At 34.5% G+C, this 18,554-nt stretch overlaps 1 protein-coding gene across 1 annotated transcript in view; it reads right to left on the bottom strand.

Annotated features, from left to right (window-relative positions):
* Positions 1-4,828: 4,828 nt before the first annotated feature.
* Positions 4,829-18,554, bottom strand: part of ZNF804A (zinc finger protein 804A) — a 247,018-nt gene continuing 233,292 nt past the window's right edge. Inside the window, exons 3-4 of the mRNA XM_036254509.1 lie at positions 10,760-10,890; positions 4,829-8,227 (exon numbers count right to left, since the gene is read on the bottom strand). Of these exons, the coding sequence (XP_036110402.1) occupies positions 5,020-8,227; positions 10,760-10,890 (3,339 nt within the window). The 3' untranslated portion in view covers positions 4,829-5,019. The remainder of the gene's footprint in view (positions 8,228-10,759; positions 10,891-18,554) is intronic.

An 18,554-nucleotide genomic window follows, 5' to 3' on the forward strand; every position in this document is an offset into this window, starting at 1 on the left:
TGATAAAAGTAAGCTTTAAGCCTTTATCTAATTCTATTTGTGAGAAAAAGTAAACAATTTATTAAAAAGCATCCCTGGTGGCAACTTTCACTCCCAAGGACAGCGTTTTAACTCGGCAATTAAGCAAAAGATAGAAAAAGTGGAAACAAGAATGAAAAGTGTAGAATACAATACAATGTGGGGTTGGGAACACATTGGCAAATACAGATTCACTCTATTTTGATAGACTAATAATGGAATAGCAAACTTGAGATAGCTAAATATAAGATTATGCATGTGTGTGTCTCCTTAAGTAGACTTGAATATATGAGTAGCAGATGTGTTCCATTCATTTATTTATCTCCAAATCTAGTTTCGCCTCTGATATATGATATATTAACCTTTGGTGACAAGTACTAATAGAAAGATAAAAGATGATAGATGATGGATAAATGATGATAGATAGATAGATAGATAGTAGATAGATAGATAGATGATAGATAGATAGATAGATAGATAGATAGATAGATAGATAGATAGATAGATGATAGACAAATAGATGAGAGAGAGAGACAGAGATACAGTGAGCTTTGTACCTACCTCCAGGGGCAGGGGGAAGTGTTCAAGTCATGGGTTGATTATTGATTATGGAGTTCTATAAGTGATTCATAATTCCGTTGAAACATAAGTACTTTATGATAATTGGTGTTTTGAATTTCTAATTATTTTAGCAAATTATATTTTTATTTAGAATGATTTAGAACCAGTTTCAAGTAAAAATGGCTAACTTAGAAACTCTGTAATACAACCTGCAAAGCTTTTATTTACATTTCCCCAATTCATTTTATTCCCTCATTCAACAAACTTTTATTGTTTACTCTCTGTCACATACTACATTGACTCAAGGTCTTAGTCTAATAAATTTGACAAACAAGATCATATATTCAACACAGAAAATACTTTACAACAGTATGTGTCCACAGCATACCTTGTAAGGATAAAGGACAAGAAGTTAATTTATCTGGGGAGAGAGGGAAGGGGAAAGAATCCCTAAAAGAGACTAACACTCAAGTTGAATTGTGATTCATTGACAGTTATCCAAGTGAAGACAACTGTAGGGAGGAAGCCATTGCAGGATAATAGAACATGATCACACAAACTCGAAGAAGCCTGTAATTTAGCAGATTTGAATCGTCAGCCTACAAGAGTGTTGGAGTGGAGGGCTGGTCCTGAGTAGGGAGGCTGGCACCTAATTCTCCATAGATTTTCCATCATGTTAAGGACTTTGATGTTTACCTTGAGAATAACTGAGAATCCATAATAGACTTTAAAGTAGAGGGTTATGATGATAAGATTACTTTTTAAAAAATGTATTCCTGGTAGCAGTGGGGAGGATGAACTGCAGGAATGGGAAACTGGGGAAAGAGACACTAATTTATAACAGCAAGTCAGCAATTCAGATTATGGAGGAATAGGGCTAGAACCATATAGAGTATACAGGTGGGAAACTGTTGAGAAAAAAATTCAGGAACTAGAGCTTAACTGATTCATTGATTGATTTGATTTGAGGATAACACCCTGGCATCTGAATTGGATAACAAGGTTTGTTTTTGTTTTGTTTTGTTTTGTTTTTGCTTTTTTATAATAATGGCATTCACAGAGCTTAGAAACGCAGGGCAAAGAATAGGTTTTAGTGATACCTGAGCTTGAGTTTTGAATTCAAAATATTTGGAATATTTCCAGATTGAGTTATTCTTATGGACAATTTGATATAGATCTTCAATCATAATGAGAAAGAGAGAATGAGAAAGAGGTAATAGTTAAATTGTGGATGTGTTTCCTTACTGTTATTCACTGTGAGTCTTTTTGTTACTTGGCTGCAATTACTTGTTACTTTCTATGTCTAGGTTTTATTTATATTCCAATCCATTTATTTTCATAATAAACAAATGCTATAGCAATGCCTATAACTAGAAGACTAGAGATCTATTAAATAGTAGATAAGAGATAGTATTAGAATTATATAAAATTCCCATTTTATGGAACATACACTTGGATAGGATAAATATTTTATCTCCTGAACTTATGGACAAGCCATCACTCAATGCTCAAACCTATTTCCAGAGTAGGAAATTACACTGGCCTGACTCTTGATGCCAATAATATGAACTTGATTGATGGTCCTCTGAAAGCTCTATTGCCTGATTAATCCACCCTAATTTACCTGTCTGAGTACTCTGCTTACTGTTGATCTTCAGCACATCAGCCTCAATCACTTGATTCTGAATTTGGTGTTATCAGAACAGATTAACTAGTGTCTCATTATATATTCATTTTCAGTCGCAAACATATAATGAATGCCTAGACTATGTTAACAATATCTTATAAAAAATGAATTATCAGCCCTGGCTGGTTTTCTCAGTGGTTAGAGCATTGGCCCATGAACCAGAGAGACCGGGGTTCAGTTCCTGCTAAGGGCACATACCTGGGTTGCAGTTTGCCCCCGGCCCTGGTTGGGGTTGTCTGAGAGGCAACCAGTTGATGTGTCTCTCTCATGTCAATGTTTCTCTCTCTCTTTTCCTTCCACTCTCTCTCCTGCTCTATCTGAAGATAAATGCAAAAATGTCTTTGGGTGAGGATAAAAAAAATAAATTATCTAAATGAATTATTTGTATTCAGAATGGCTTTGACATGTTTAACCAATATTCATTTCTTAACCAGCCAGTGGTATCCATGAAAACAAATTGATTTATCTATCAAGTTGAGTTTCAATTCATCTTAACTGAGAAATTTTTTCCTCAGACTTTCCAATTTCTGTCATATACCTCACAATCAAACATGCCTAGTCATATCACTTAATGAAAGAAATACAGGAGAGCAACAGAATTGCAAAAAATAATAATAAATGAAATGATAGCATGAAAAAAAAAAAGAGAGAAGACACACAACCCACAAAAGGTGTCAACAATGAAATTAAAAAGACAAGTATCAAGGAAAACAGGAAGAAAAGAATAAGAACAAGAGGTAAGAGGTAAACAAGTAGGATGAGAGAAGATGACAAATAGAAGACAGAAAATCTGCATATTTTAAAGTCCAACACTTGGCTTGATTGTAAAAAGTGGAAGCTCTCTGCTCTGACAATCCTGTTCTGATAGATTGAACACAAACTGGGTCAGCAGTCCCCAGCAGATAGTCACATCTATTTTATCTTCAAAGATACTTTCAAACATTTTGCTTGGGGGAAAATCATCCGTTCCAATTCTAGTTCCCATTTCTGGAACATGTTATCTTAGAGCACTTAAAATGAAATAGTCTCCCTTACTATTTTTATTTTCTATTTGTCAAAAAACATAATGGTATACTCACTCTCTCACAACTATTTTTTTAGAAAACATTTAAAAATATGATTATTATGGCACATAATCAATAAAGTAAATGACCTAGATTTTCTCCCCTATTTCTCTACTTAAAATATAATTAAATATACATTATTTTGATATGGGAATATATATTTATGCTCAGTATTATTTAGGATTAACCAGTTGCTATGGTGAACATTAAGAAGTAGAATTTTCTCAGTCCAGTATCACCTGAACGTTGTTCTCCATTTGGAAGGACTCAGTTGAACTCTCGGTGCTACGATTTATTGCTAGGCTGATGTAACCATTTGCCATTTGCACATGCTGCAGTGACCCCTCTCTACCAGACATGTAGACTTTGATTAAGTGGCATGTACTGGGGCAGATACAAGTGGAAAAACTCTCTTGGGAAAAGTGTGGTGTTTCCTAGTTTTCTATTAGATAACTATATTCCTCAGTACACATAGAAACACTTGACTGAACAAAAATACAGAGATCATTAAAAATAAAGCAGAATCTGGAAGGACGTTGTGAAGACTTTCTAATTGTTCCTGGGTGATTTAGAAATAGGATACAAACATGACCACTAGAAAGGTATGCAGAAGGAAAAGCTATTTATTTAGGCTCCTTCCCACTTCCAGATTCTCAATTAAGAGTATATCTAGATACAGATTATGTTGATGTCATTATCCCAAGATGTTACATAGCGGATAGTAATTTATTAATTAATGTATACTAAAATTCGTATATATGTATATTACCTGCAACAATTGAAAATAAATATAATAAATTTGAGAATTTTAACATACAAAAATGTTACAAGGACTTACTGATTATTTGTCTCTTTGTCTACTAATAATTTTACAGTTCCTGGAAGAATACTATGTACTTTGCATAGTTTTGAGTTATTCTATCTTTGAATACAAGATTATTTTAACATAAATTTCCATGGTTTATTGGCTAGAGAGCAAGTTGTTCAGGAATTTTAGAAAACTCTGAGTATAAGCAACATTAGAACAAACAGAAAAACAAATGGATCTGTTATACTTATTCTGAAGGAGGGTATCATAGTTTAAGTACTGATAGAACTTGAAAGATATTTTGTAGGGCCACTGAGCTTCAACAATGTCTATGGATAGAAGAAACAGTATAAATCTGAAAACTATTGTTACTATACATTCCCTAAACAGTAAAACCAACTAAAAACAAAAGTTTATTTTACTTAAATATTTAACAAAAATTTATTGCAAGAGATATTTTTCACTGAATTTACAGTTTCAAGGAACATGGTACAAAACATAGTGCCATCAGCTTTGTCTAAACATTAAATAGGTGCAAATACACAAAGATTTAAAAAAAAAACAAGAGTATACTTTACAACATAAATTACAGTACTATAAATATATTTTATGTACATTTTACATACTCAAGACATAAATTTAATATACAGCATATATTGTATTGATTTTGAAACTATTCAGTGCCTTAATAATATTATATATCAGAAACTAAGAATTTATTTGCATCATTCAACTTACAGTAAATGATTTCATATCAAGGAGGCCATAGTTTGGCTAGTTTCTTCCCACCATTCAAATAGGCAACGATCCACATAGATGAGCTTTGACGCATACAGCAATAGTTTTCCCAGGACTATTTTCTTCCCCCTTTATGGTGGTGACTAGAAGAGGGGCTGCAGTGGGATGACCGTGGGGTGCGGGGAAAGCAGTGAAGGAAAGAGTGCATGGGGTAAAGGCGGGAAAGCCAGATGGCTAGGATGAAGAACTGAAGCCGGGATGATGGGCATCTGAGGAGGAGCAACAAAAGTTGGCGGATTCCCAGGACAAAGCCTCGCTCCTACTGGTCCTACTGAGAGTTGAGGTAACGATGTTCTGGTGAGAGCTGGGACGTGGGACAGAAAGTGTTGGTGTGGCTGAAGCACTTTGAAGGTTCCTGCGGCGGCGTGCTGCTGCAGGACGGTGTGGTGGATGGTGGTTACAGAGGTAGAGCGTAAGGGCTGCCGCACAGGCAAAGGCTGCAGAGGTGTGCTGGGGGGAGCGAGGGCAGCGGGGGGAAAGGTAAATTTGACCTTGTTGGCCAGCATGTTCGGCGGTATGATGTGCTGGTAGACCTCACAAGGGAGATGCTTGAATTTGTCATGATTTTCTATTGGGATCAATAATGCTTGTTCTGGTAAAGCCAATGGAGCCAGGATTTGCTCTGTTGTTACAAAGGTATGACCACTGACGTGTGCTTCTTTGAATGGTAATGGTGGTTGTGCGTTAAGAATTCCTGAATTAAAACGCAGCCACTCGGTTGATGCCTCATTCACCTTTCCTTGGGGAAGGGCTTCAGGCAGCTCATAGTGGCAAAGGTACGATTTAGGTTGTGACTGTCTTAAGTTCTTTTCCACGTTAGGCACCTTGGGAGGAATTTGCTTTTCACTAATATTTATATTCTTGCTTCTTTCTTTGTGTTCCAGCAAGGTATTGTCAGTTTCTTTTTCTGTGGCGGCACTAGCTAGAAAGACAGATGTAGTGGGTTCCTTGGAAATCCCTGGCAATGTTCCAGAAGTGGTCTCCAGCTCTAAATGCTCGGTTTCACCATTGGTTCCGGAAGGAAAGGAATTGCTAGGGGGTAAAGTCAGTTTGTTTTCTATTTGATCTGTTTGTTCTGAGTTTCTTTCGACATTTGCAATTTCTTGTGGTTTTATTTCCTCTATATTGTCTTCATTTGTCAACTCATCCTGGTGACATAAGGAAGAATTGCCTTTCCTGGGATCATCTGCAGTCTCTTTGAGTTCCAAAGCTTTAGATCTGGCATGGAATCCGCTTCTTTTTCTCCTCCGTTTCCTTTTAGGCTTAAAGGGAGATGAAGCACGTGGTGGCTCCCAAAATTCTTCTGGTAAATCATTCTGTCGATTCAAATTTTCATCTGAAGAATAAGAATGTGAATGTTGTCTACGTTTTTGATAAAATCTTTCTGATTCATTAATGAGAGAATTATAACCTCTCTTAACAGCCTGATTCGGAGGCATGTACTTCATGTCTTTTTGAAGAATGAAGCATCTGTGATCCTGACTACAGCTGGACATTTTGGCTTTACAACTACAGGAAGTTCGGGAGTGTGTTAAATTATGTTTCCCAGAATGCATCATTGTTGAATTGGATTGTCCATTTAAAACAATTGAGTTCTTTGTACAGTGATTTTTAGAACTGATATCATCATTATTGTTGTATTCAGTGTTCCACAATTTACACATTTCTTCATTTTCATGTAAGAACATAACTGCTGACTTGGGGTTTTTATCAGGTAATTGATGTGAGTCCAATAATTGCTCTACAGGTAAATCCTGCTTTTCTGAAACTGTTTCAAGTAGGTTTTTCCTAGTTATATCAGTGTAACTATTTTCTGTTTCCATTTTGAAGTGAGTTTTTGATTCTTTGGTTTTCTCCACATGGTGATGGTGACATAACTTTCTTCTTTTCTTCTTTCTTCTACTTTTGTGGAACCAATGTTCATGTGTCTCTTTCAACCTTGTTTTGTTGTATTTCTCATGAGTATTCTGTTTTACTTGCTTTTTAATAAAATTATGTCTTTTTGTTTTTCTGCTCCTACAGGAAATATTTTTATACTTAGGATTTATACTCTCATTTTTTCCAGAATCACAACTATTGGAGCGAGTATCTTCAGCCAACAGAGGAGTGACTTGAGTGGATTCATTTCTGCTACCTCCAATGTCATAACCTGTGAGTCCTGCAACAGATCTGTCCTTGCAATCCAAAACTGGTCTCTTGCAAATGTCTTCTCCCTTCTGTTGAGAATAAAGGTCATTTAAGGGCAGCTTGTTTTTATCTAGATTGTTGTTTGATTTAGCAGATTTAAAGTCGAAACAGAGAGGATTACAGCTATAGGAAACTGATGGTTGAGTAGCTGTGTAAATTAGCATTTCTGATGGCCACTGAAGAACTGTTGATCCATCTTTGTTAAGGACAGGTACAAATGGCTCACACGGTCTTTTATATACATCTGATTTTTTATGTAAGGTTATATTATCCTCTTCAGAATTTGAAGGGGCCAACATCTCAGGACCATAATTTTTATTTTCAACTTCAATTGTGGGTACATCATTCTCCTTAGCATTGTCTTCTGGGGTGGCTGGCAAAGATATGCAGTCATGAGCCCTTTCAACAACTGTGCATTTATTTCCTAACACCTCAGAACCGGTACTACTCATAGATAAGTTCTCATTAATAACAACATCTGTCAGTGGTCTTTGATCTGCTAATGGGACTGAATTTTGACCATTATTAGCATCAGATGATAAAGGGAGTTGAAACTGACAAAATGAAGGTAATACAAATGTATCTTTTTCACAAGAAACTTCCTTCATCTCTTGAGCTTGAGTAGTTTCTTTGTAAGTGCACATTCCCTCTGGTGGATGAAGAGAGTTTGCTTTCTCCTCAGGGCTCAAAAGCACATCTGTTGGTGAAGATAGTTGAAGATGACAAGTACCAGGGACAAATCTACTTTTTCTACTAAATCCTTTTTCCACAGAGGCGTCATCATTGTATTCAGAGAACGCTGCAGCTGAGGACTCCAGCTTCACAGATGCTTTCTTTGGAAATGCAAAAGAAAAGCCAATTTTGTGTCTGTGAATTCCCTGGGCTTGATCTCCAGGTTGATTATGTTTTGTATAATTATTTGCGCTTTCTGGATCTGCAGCAACAGTGGTAACATCTTTAGCATTCTCTTCACTATGAATCAAAGTATATTTGAAATCTTCTTGGTTATTAACTGAATCCACAACAACTCTTTGGGAAATCTCATTACAATTTTCTCTCACAGTAACAGTTGTTGACTTGAACATGGGACCACTTCCAGGAGCACTACAAAAAATAACAAAAAGGTATGTTAGATAGGACACTTTTGAAGGAAAATATTCAAACACATTCATCTTGGAAATGTCATTATAACATTTTTTCCAACTTTTAGAATTTTTGTGAAATAATTACTTTCTTATGGTACAGTTGCCTTCCACAGTGCCACAGTTTCATTTAGGTATTGGTTATTGTTTGGGAGAATTTGGAGGTACTGTTATGAAGTTACTTTTATAGCTATAAACAGCAATGATAAGGGTATTCCCAAGCTCTCAACAGTGCTTCTTGACCAAGTTTACCCTCATAACCTCTTCAGTGACATTTTGAAGTATTATAGAATTTTCTAAAATGAAATTACTTTTAATACTTAATTAGTAAATACTTAATTACTTTTAATACTTAACATCAGTGATACTATATGGAGAACATGGAGGAAATTTTTAAAAAATCCTTCATCATGACTTAGGAAAGGCTGAAAATTCACCAACATTTACTGAAAGTCTAACACAGTCCAGGTGGCATTCTATAATACAGAAATTACTAAGAGCTAATACTAATTCAACGAGAGCTTAGAGTTTTTTAGAATTGCTATTCTTGATATTGAAAAATTACCTTGAAGTTATAAATGATATACAATAAATAGATAAAATTAAAGAAAAGAGTATTGAATGAAAATGTGATTTTTATTTATTTGAAATTTCAGTATACCGAAAATGGTGAATTGTGATTAAAAGAATCATACTATCTAGCATATAAATAAGAAACTACTTAAATATTTTTACTCAAGCGGAATCATGCTGTGTAGAATTTTCCATGCTATTTAAACAGTCAGCTTCTTAGAAGTTGTAACTGGACAAACATTTTTAATAGCATAGTTTCTTTAATATTTAACACAATGAGCATTTCATTGTATTATTTGATATTGAAAAAAAAAAACAAAAAATACTTCTTAACTGCATGTCTTTAGAGAGACTGAATTAAAGGGGAAATCATGTGTGGATGTGTATATGGGTGTGTGTGTGTGTGTGTGTGTATAATATGAAATATGTACTGAGGAAAATAATTTAAATAAGAAGTATTTTTTATAAACATCCTATTACTAATTCTAGTTCTCTTAATATGTGAGAATTTACATTTACTAATGTTGCTTATAGGACATTAAATTATGTAGGTCTTATAGTGCTTCATCACAGCAATTTTCAATCTTTTATATCTCATGGCACACATAAACTAATTACTGAAAGTCTGTGGCACACTAAAAAATATTATAATTTTGGCTGATCTGACAAAAATAGGTATAATTTTTATTTATTCACAAAAAAATTAATAATAGTAATTACCTACCCTTTTTGCTCCAAAGTGACTTTTTAAAAAATCAGGTGCCTATACTTGATACAAGGATTCCTGGTACCAAGAACTAAGCAATCAGATGCATTCTTATGATGCGATGTGATCAATTAAATGCAACTCTGTTATATTACCTATACATGTAGGCATTCACGCCAGATGGCTATTATTGTGTTGGCGGTTGGCATTTTTTTTTTATTTGACAATCTAAGGAAAAAGAGGTCATTGCCCCTGACTAATTAAGTACTGCACATTTTAAAAATTCTTGCAGCACACAGGTGCCTCAGCATGACACACACAAATCACTGCTCTGTAACATAAAGTTGCACTTGTATAAGTTTTCACTTATTAGCACACAGAGTAGAGTAAAATATCTGGTCTCTATAATTGCATAGTAGTTTTATTTTAACTGTTCTATTTGTGATTCCAAATGCACTTAAATTTTATTTTGATTTTTTCCAAATTTGACATCCCAAGTAATGTTTTGATATATCAATATCCATTAACATTATTCTATACAAAAGGAATTTGATATAAGATAGCTTGGTTTTAGACAATAATAAGAGAGGCTTATTTATTGGGAGGAGGGAAAGACACTTTAAATGGAGTCTTCTTTCATACCATTGCCCTGGCATGAACTCTAAATTCTAAACAGTTAACACTATAGCTCCTGTCTGTTAGAAGCAGGTCCAAGTGTCACAGGGGTGAACTTCTGACAGCCCAGTTATAGTTCATTCACAGTGAAACTTTTTTGACTTGCCTCTGTACAGGGTCTTTCTGACCCTTGAAAAAATATTTGTAAAAATCATTTCAAAAATGTTCTTTAAATTCATAATTTAAAAATAGTCCTGTTAAATCTCTATTTATAACAAAAGTTATAAGATGATGCTTTTGTCTCTTCTTCAATCAACTGCTTTGAATTTCACCAAGAAATAGAATAGATTTCAACTAGATAGCTTAAATAGCAGAATAATGTCAAATTTATTTTTTTTACAAGATAAAATTATAGTAATGTTGGCTTTTTATGAAATGTGCATTAAACACACATTTGCATGAAATTCAATTTTCTCTTTAAAGCCCACAGAGAACCATGAAAATGTGAGCCTTCTTCTGAGTACAGGAGGAAATGAATCTGTGTCCTTTTTTTTCTACTTTTTTTATTGTTGAAAACTTAATATTTCATTGCACACTCACCATACAGTTTCTTTTCTTAATTCGGCCAGCTTGTGCAGGCGTTGGAGAGCCTTTTCTTGTTTTTTTTCTTCTTTCCTGGATTTAGATGCTACATTTCGAGCAAATTCCCTTTGTTTCAGTTCTTTGAGCCTCTGTAAAAAAAAAAAAAAAAAAAAAAAAAAAAGATGGAAATGATTAATATTATTTGGGTCTACGGCAATGTTAAATTTACTATCTATTTTATTGTTGAATTTTTCCAACACATCGTTTTGTTTAACTTTATCTAAGGAAAAGAGAACATCTGTGACAACCCACTTCAACAAAAATATTTCCTCACCCTTTTGGCTTGTGAAAATGCCTAAATATTATCACATTATATTAAAAGATATACCTATGCCTTAGGTAAATGGGAATTGAAAACTTTCATCTCTGCTTCTTGATTGTTTCCTGCCAAGGTTCTCTGCCCAATTCAGATCAACTGTTGGGGTCTTGTAAACCCCTAATTTTTCAATGAAATTAACTTGTGTATTTGAATAATATATATTATAGCCATCTTGTAGTTTTTATATTTTCTAAGAGGAGTATATGTCTTTTTTAATCCATAAGATAAATGGCCTTTACTAATGTGATTTAAAACAATCTCTCTCCTCAAATATTAGGCATATTTCTCAAATAATTCAAGATATGAGAAGAAAATAAATGATGTTTTGTGTAAATTCTTTTTACATTAGGTGTATTTTTTATCTGTATTAATGGGCTTATTTTCAGGGTTGAAGGCTAGAAAAAGAGAATGTTAGCTTGACCAGAATTGATAAAGAGGCAGGCATGTGAGGTTATTTAAGAGACACCAAAGCGATCTTATGCCCCAAATATTTCACAGACACAGTGCATAGTTATTAAAAATGATTAAAGTACTATATTTTCTTATGCAGGCTCATGTTGTTATGCAGTTGTGACATGGTGGAGTCTCAGATTAAGACTCTAAGATAATAAAACCTACACTAATCACATTTTAATGAAGTGATTTGACAAAGTTTTAATAAATAACTTATACATATATACTGATATATACCAAGATTAAGAATATTGCTTGATAAATAAAATGACTACTTAATAAATATTTGTCGATTTATATGTGAATCACTGTAGATACTTCAAATTAGGAATTTCCCCCCTCAAGGAAATACAGTAATACTAATGAAATAATATTAGACACCTGGTAATCCTGAATTGTATCTGCTTAGCTGCAAATAAACTTTAATATTTAATTGATGGGCTTTCAATAAAATGTGTATAATTATTTTTAAATATTTTAAAAAATAATTATTTTAAAAATGCAAAGATATTTTGAGAGTGCATGTTTGCAATGACATATCTGTGAAGAAGGGGTTTACTCAGAGTTGAGTTGAATTCAGATTAAAAAAAAGACCATGTTATAAATATTTAAATTTTACAAGTATTTCATAGAAAGTAAAACTTTGATGTCATTACTTTGATAAAATTAAAAGTAGCTATAATTTTTAAATCTGCATTGCATTATTTATTGATTACAAAAAGATAAAGAATCAGAGTGTAAGAAGGAAAGAATGCCTTGTTTCCAAATGTTAGTATTCATAGTTTTGGTGGTCACTATTTTCTAAATTCTTACACTATATGAAGACTCACTGAAAAGACAATTATCGAACATTGGCAATAATAGTCAGTTAAATGGTTAATATTAAAAAAAACACGTTTTTACCTTTATAAGGTTATGTCTGTATGTCTGGGAAAGTGTGTGTAAGTGTATATGAAATTTGGGGAATAGGGAGAGAACACACACAGGAAGAAATAAGAGCAATCATTGGCTGAGGTATTCCTATTGTACCATACAGAGACTATGGGGTGCCCAACAAATCCCAGGGAAGGCTGCCTGGGAAAAGGACATCTGATATGGGCCTTGAAGGATATAAAAGTACATGAAGAATCAAGGTCCGATGTTGTGGGTGTAGAATATTTCAATGTAAATAAACAATTTTGTATAAGTATAGCAATCAGAGCAAACATAATCTTAAAAAATGACACTGCATGTAAAGAAGTATGGCAGAACAGAGTACAAGTGTGGGAGAGATGAGGATTGATGAATTACAGTGTCCACCCCATCACGGGGCCCTTATCATATGAAATGCAACTGGAGGAAACATTGAAGGACTTTAAACAGTAAAATGCCATAATAGAATTTTCATTTTATCAAGATTCATTTGGCATCAATATGCATAAAGTTTTACCCTGGAGCAAAATGAAAAACAAGGAGACAAATAAATAAAATACTACAATGATCCAAGTAAGGAACATAAGAGTTTTTCTAAGGCAGTTGCAGTAGGGAGTAAAGTAGAATTGGTGACCTATTTGATGTGCACGATCAAGTGACCTAAAGGAAATGCATTTTCTTTACTGAGAAGTACTACCTGCCATTCTAAGAAAGAGATGTTCAATCACATGTTGTTTGGGTGCTAGATGGAGGATGCTAACAGAGAATCTGAAAGTCAACAGAAGCTAAGTTTTCTAAAATATTTAAATAAATTAAAACGCCAAGCAAAATAAAAATAAAGTTACAATACCAAAGAAAGAGTCAATGTTCAAATTTTTTTTTTAATTCTTGCCCTGGCTGGGCTGCTTAGTTTATTGGAGTGTTGTCCCATGCACCAAACAGGATGCGGGTTTGATCCCCAGTCAGGGCACATATGGGAGGCAGCTAATTGATGTTTCTCTCACATAGATGTTTCTCTCTCTCTCGACCCCTCCTTCCTCTCTCTCTAAAATCAAACATATTCTTGGGTGAGAAATAAAATAAATTTAAAAATTGTTATTTATAAATAGTGATATTTTAACAAGTATAGATAAGTTTATTTCCTACTAAGTCTTTTGGGAAACTAGAGACAACAAACAGGAAAGACAGACTTACTGTTTTGAATAAAATCTTTAGAACACAAGTTAATTTTATATTATATATACAATTTCCATTGTATACACATACATATACATATACATGTATATATATAAAGTGTATGTGTATATATATATATATATATATATAAATAAAGTTAAAAGTTCAATGCTTCTAACAAAATCAAAGTTTCTTTTCTAAAGCAAGTATATGAAATGCCAAGAATTTCACTATTTACAGTTTGTTAAAATTTGAATTAATTGCCCTGGCCAGTTTTTCTCTGTGGTTAGAGTATTGGCCGGTGGACCAGAGAGTCCTGGGTTCAGTTCCCACTAAGGGCACGTACCTGGGTTGTAGTTGGTCCCCAGCCCTGGTTGGGGTCTTGTGGGTGGCAACCAGTCGATGTGTCTCTCTCACATCGATGTTTCTCTCTCTCTCTTCTTCCCTGTCTCCCTCCCACTCTATCTGAAGATGAATGCAAAAATGTCCTTGGGTGAGGATAAAAAAAAAAATTAAAGTAATCCATTTCCATTTCCATAGTAGTTAATTATCAAGTAGTCTGTCAGTTATCAAATGCCAGTGCTGTTGTCTTATCTGTGATACCTGTGATATAACTGATGTATTGACATGGTTGAACTTAGCCTCTTAAGGATTCAGAATGTAAATGTTTTAATGTTATAGAGATTGTCAAGAAGCACCAAACTATATTCAAGTGCTCTATTGATCTCAGTCTCCCTCTTTCATAATTCTATCCCCATGACAGACTTCCTGGTATCAAACTAAAGAAGCTTGCCTAATATTTAGGGACTGTTCAGCTATAGAATTTATAGGCCTGTCCAAAAACTGTGGTTAGTTTTAGGCTAGAATTTATCAGTTTTTATCTCCTTTCAGGTATTGTTCTGCAGAAAAAATAAAGTCCTAGATCTTATTTTGTGTCTAGTAGAGTAATTTTGAAAAGTAAATAGTAGAAACCAAGTAAATTCTTTTGAGAGTGCCAAACAGAAAGAAAACTTAAGTTCCACGTAAATAAATATACAAGTTAATAGCTGCGAGGCTTATGGAAATGTCAATGCTCCTTCAAAAGCTCCCTCAATAGTTTATTGAGAATCATTCAAAAGAAATTCTTAGAGATAAATGTCAAGACAGAAACAGCAGTCAGTAAGAATTAGAAAATTAGAGTGTTATAAGGAATTTGTAGATGGATGTGTTCTAGCTATTGTATGACAAAGCAAATTATAATGTATACTGGCATCTAATTTATTTTATATGCACATAGAGAATGGAAAAATGTAAAGAATCAATATTCTTTGGTTATGATATCATCTCAGAGGGCCTACTATACTTTCCCACTGACTTTTTTCTGTTGTTCTACAGAGAACAAAAATGTCACTAGGGCAACACAGGTCATTACTTCTCAAATATGGTGTCAGGAAATCCATGGTGTTGGATTGATGGAAAAGTTATAATGACCCTGGCTTCAGATTAAACTGGCAAAGGTTTAATTAGTGTAAGAAGACGGGTGGAGAGTGAGAGAGAAAGAAAGGGAGAGAGACTCATTTAGATAATTTATTAGTTTCTGCTTAAACATTTAGGTAAATTACATTGTTTTACAACTGCAAACCAAAGCTTTCACGAACATTCTTATACTTAATTATATCCAAAAGATAGGTTCCTATAAGCAGAATTGCTGGAATAAATGTGTACTTTTTGAGGTTTTCCAAACTGCAATTCATGACTTTCCACCATTTTAAACTCTTCCCAGCAGTATATGAGAGTACATACCATATCCAGTGTTGTGTAGTATCACTGTTGATATGTTTAACTGACGGTCAATAAGTGATGTGTCATTAATTTTCCTTTAATTCATGTGTTTACCAAGAAAGATAGAATATTTTACATGTATATTAGCCATCTGTATTTCATTATTTAGAACTGATATTGTTCAATAAAATTTATTAAGCAATATTATATACATTACTTTTATTTGAAAAATAAAATATGAGCAGACAAGGCTAGCATTATTTCCTTATTTAGAGAAGACAAAACTGAAGCTAAGCAAATTTTAGAGACTTGTCCAGAGTCACATACAAGTGGCAGAACCAGACTGGGTCCTTATTCATGGGCTCAGTAACATGGACATTCACTCACCAAGGATGACCTGGCTATAGCTCCCACTGAGTGCCCAATCTTCCAGCAACAGAAATCAACACCAAGTCCCCTAATACGGCACCATTAGCAAAGGGCATTTTGCCAGTAGCCTGGAGGCAGGCTGATTACATTGGGGCAGCTCCTTCCTGAAAAGGGCAGTGTTTTGTTCTTCCTGGAATAGAACTCAACTTTGGATATAGACTTGTCTTCCCTCCATGCAATGATCTTGTCAAAACTGCAATCCATAAACTTATCCATCATCATGGTATTCCACACAGCATTGCTTTTGATCAAAGAACCCACTTCACAGAAAATAAAGTATGACAGTAGGCTGATGCTCAAGAAATTCACTGATCTTACCATATTCCCCACCATCCAGAAGTAGCTGGTTTGATAGAATAGTGGAATGGCCTACTGAAGACTCAGTAACAGTGCCATGCAGGTGGCAATACCTTGCAAGGCTGGTGTAAGATTCTCTGAGTTTGTATTTTCTCTGAATCAGTGCTAAATATATAGTTCCATTTCTCTCATAACCATATTGAAGGGTTCAAAAATCAAGGGTTGGAAATGGAGGTGGCACCACTCACTATTATCCCTAGTGATCCACTAGCAAAATTTTTGCTTCCTGTGTGCACACCTTATGCTCTACTGACCTAGACTTCTAAGTTCCAAATGGAGAAATAATTCCAACAGGAGACACATCAGTGGTTCCATTGAACTGGAAATTAATTCTGCGACCTTGTCCATTTAAGCTCCTCATGCCACTGAATCAACAGGCAAAAAAGTCGTGGTGCAGGATGAGATGATTGATTCTGATTACCAAAGGGGAAAATACACTGTTATTCCATAATGGAGGTAAGAAAGATTATGTCTTAAATACAAGAGATCCTTTTTGGTGTCTCTTAGAACCACTATGTCCTGTAATTATTTACAATGGAAAACTACAACAACTCAATTTAGGAAATACCCTAGACCCTTTAAAAAAGAAAATTTGGGTCTCCCCACCAGAAAAAGAACCATGACCAGCTGAGGTTCTTGCTGAGGACAAAGGGAATGGGTAGTGGAACAAAATAGTTACAAATACCAACTGTGACCATATGACTAATTATAAAAATGAGAAGTATAATTGTTAGTGGTGATTCTACCACATTTTATTTGTATGACTATATGAATATAGTTATATTTGTATATATTTAAGCTTTTTTTCTCTATCTTCTTAATATATAACATAAGATGCATTAAATTTAGATCATAATATTTACGTATTAACTTTACATCATAGTATTTATGTAAGTATAGGATATCAAGAAGAAGAGTGAACATTACCCACAGACTTTGCATTCTTTTCTGGAGAACCAGATTACTACATGTTTGGTTGTATGGAGAGTAGTTGTATCATGTTAGGCAGTTTATGGCTGGTTATTGGCTTTATTTGGAGGTGAAGTATAGTTTAAGGAAATGTTCATGGGTACCAATTGGATAGGCTAGGCTACAATAACTAAAGTTTTTGTCAAACATCTGTCTAGATGTCACTGTGAAGGATATTTTTAGAGAACATTGACATTTAAATTAGATGAGTAATTAGATTTACTTATTAAATCTTAGTAAAGCAAATTAATTTCTATAATGTGGGTGGGCCACATCCAATCAATTGAAGGCCTTAAGATATAAGACTGAACTTCCACAAGAAGAATTATATTTCTAGACAGACTTTGAAACTGAGATTGTAACACATCGTCTCTTTTCTGGACTCCTAGCCTGGTGTCTGCCTTGTAGATTTTAGACTTGGACTTGTCAGCTCTCAGAATTCTGTGAGCCAGTTCCTTAAAATCAATCCTTCCCTCCCCCCTTCCCTCCCTCCCTCCCTCCCTCCCTCCCTCCCTCCCTCCCTTCTTCTCTCCTTCCCTCTTTCTCTCTCTCTGTCTCCCTTCATCCCCCCACTGCCCACCTTTCCCTTTTTTCTGTTTCTTTACAACCTTGATTAATACAGGACAGGTTTAATCCAGAGCATGTATAGTCTAGTTGTGACCTTTGGTGAACACTGCAAATTGCCTTCACATTGCCAATTACATAACTTCTACTTCATCAATAGAATTCAAGTATTGGGAGAACAGAAAGGTACTCAATTAAAATAATAAAAATCCCAGCCTCCTTTGTAAATAGAGTGGCTATGTGACAGTCTTCACTAACTGAATTATGAGCAGATATTGCTAAGGCAGATATCCCTGGAAAAAAAAAAAGGTAAGGTCTCATTAGAAGAAAAATTCCCTTTCTGATGTTTTAACCATGTTTGCTTCCTGCCAATGTGTAACTGAGTCTTAGATGGGCAGCAACCATCTTTCATTTGGGAGACCACCAGCTTGACAGAGAGGCCTAGATGTTAAAGCTGGCAGAGAAAATAACTCTGTTCCCTACAGCATTACTGAATTACTGCTTCATCCTAGGACTGATCACCTATGTCACTAGGCAGACAAAAATAAAATGTAAGCCAACTGTATTTGAGTTTTCTCTTATTGGCAGCTGAACAGAATCTTTTATATGCACTTACTAGATGTGTGACTGGACAATTTCCTTCATTTAGACCACTTTCTCTTCCTGAAGTTTCTGGTGATATTTACAGTTCTTACTAATTTTTACATTCTAAGGTCAATGTTTTTGTTTGTTTGTTTGTTTGTTTTTTATCCTCACCTGAGGACATTTTTCCATTTTTTGTTCAGATAGAGCGGGAGGGAGAGAGAGGAAGAG

This window comes from Molossus molossus, unplaced genomic scaffold (genome assembly GCF_014108415.1).
Source record: "Molossus molossus isolate mMolMol1 unplaced genomic scaffold, mMolMol1.p scaffold_m16_p_11, whole genome shotgun sequence".
Lineage (NCBI taxonomy): Eukaryota > Metazoa > Chordata > Mammalia > Chiroptera > Molossidae > Molossus > Molossus molossus.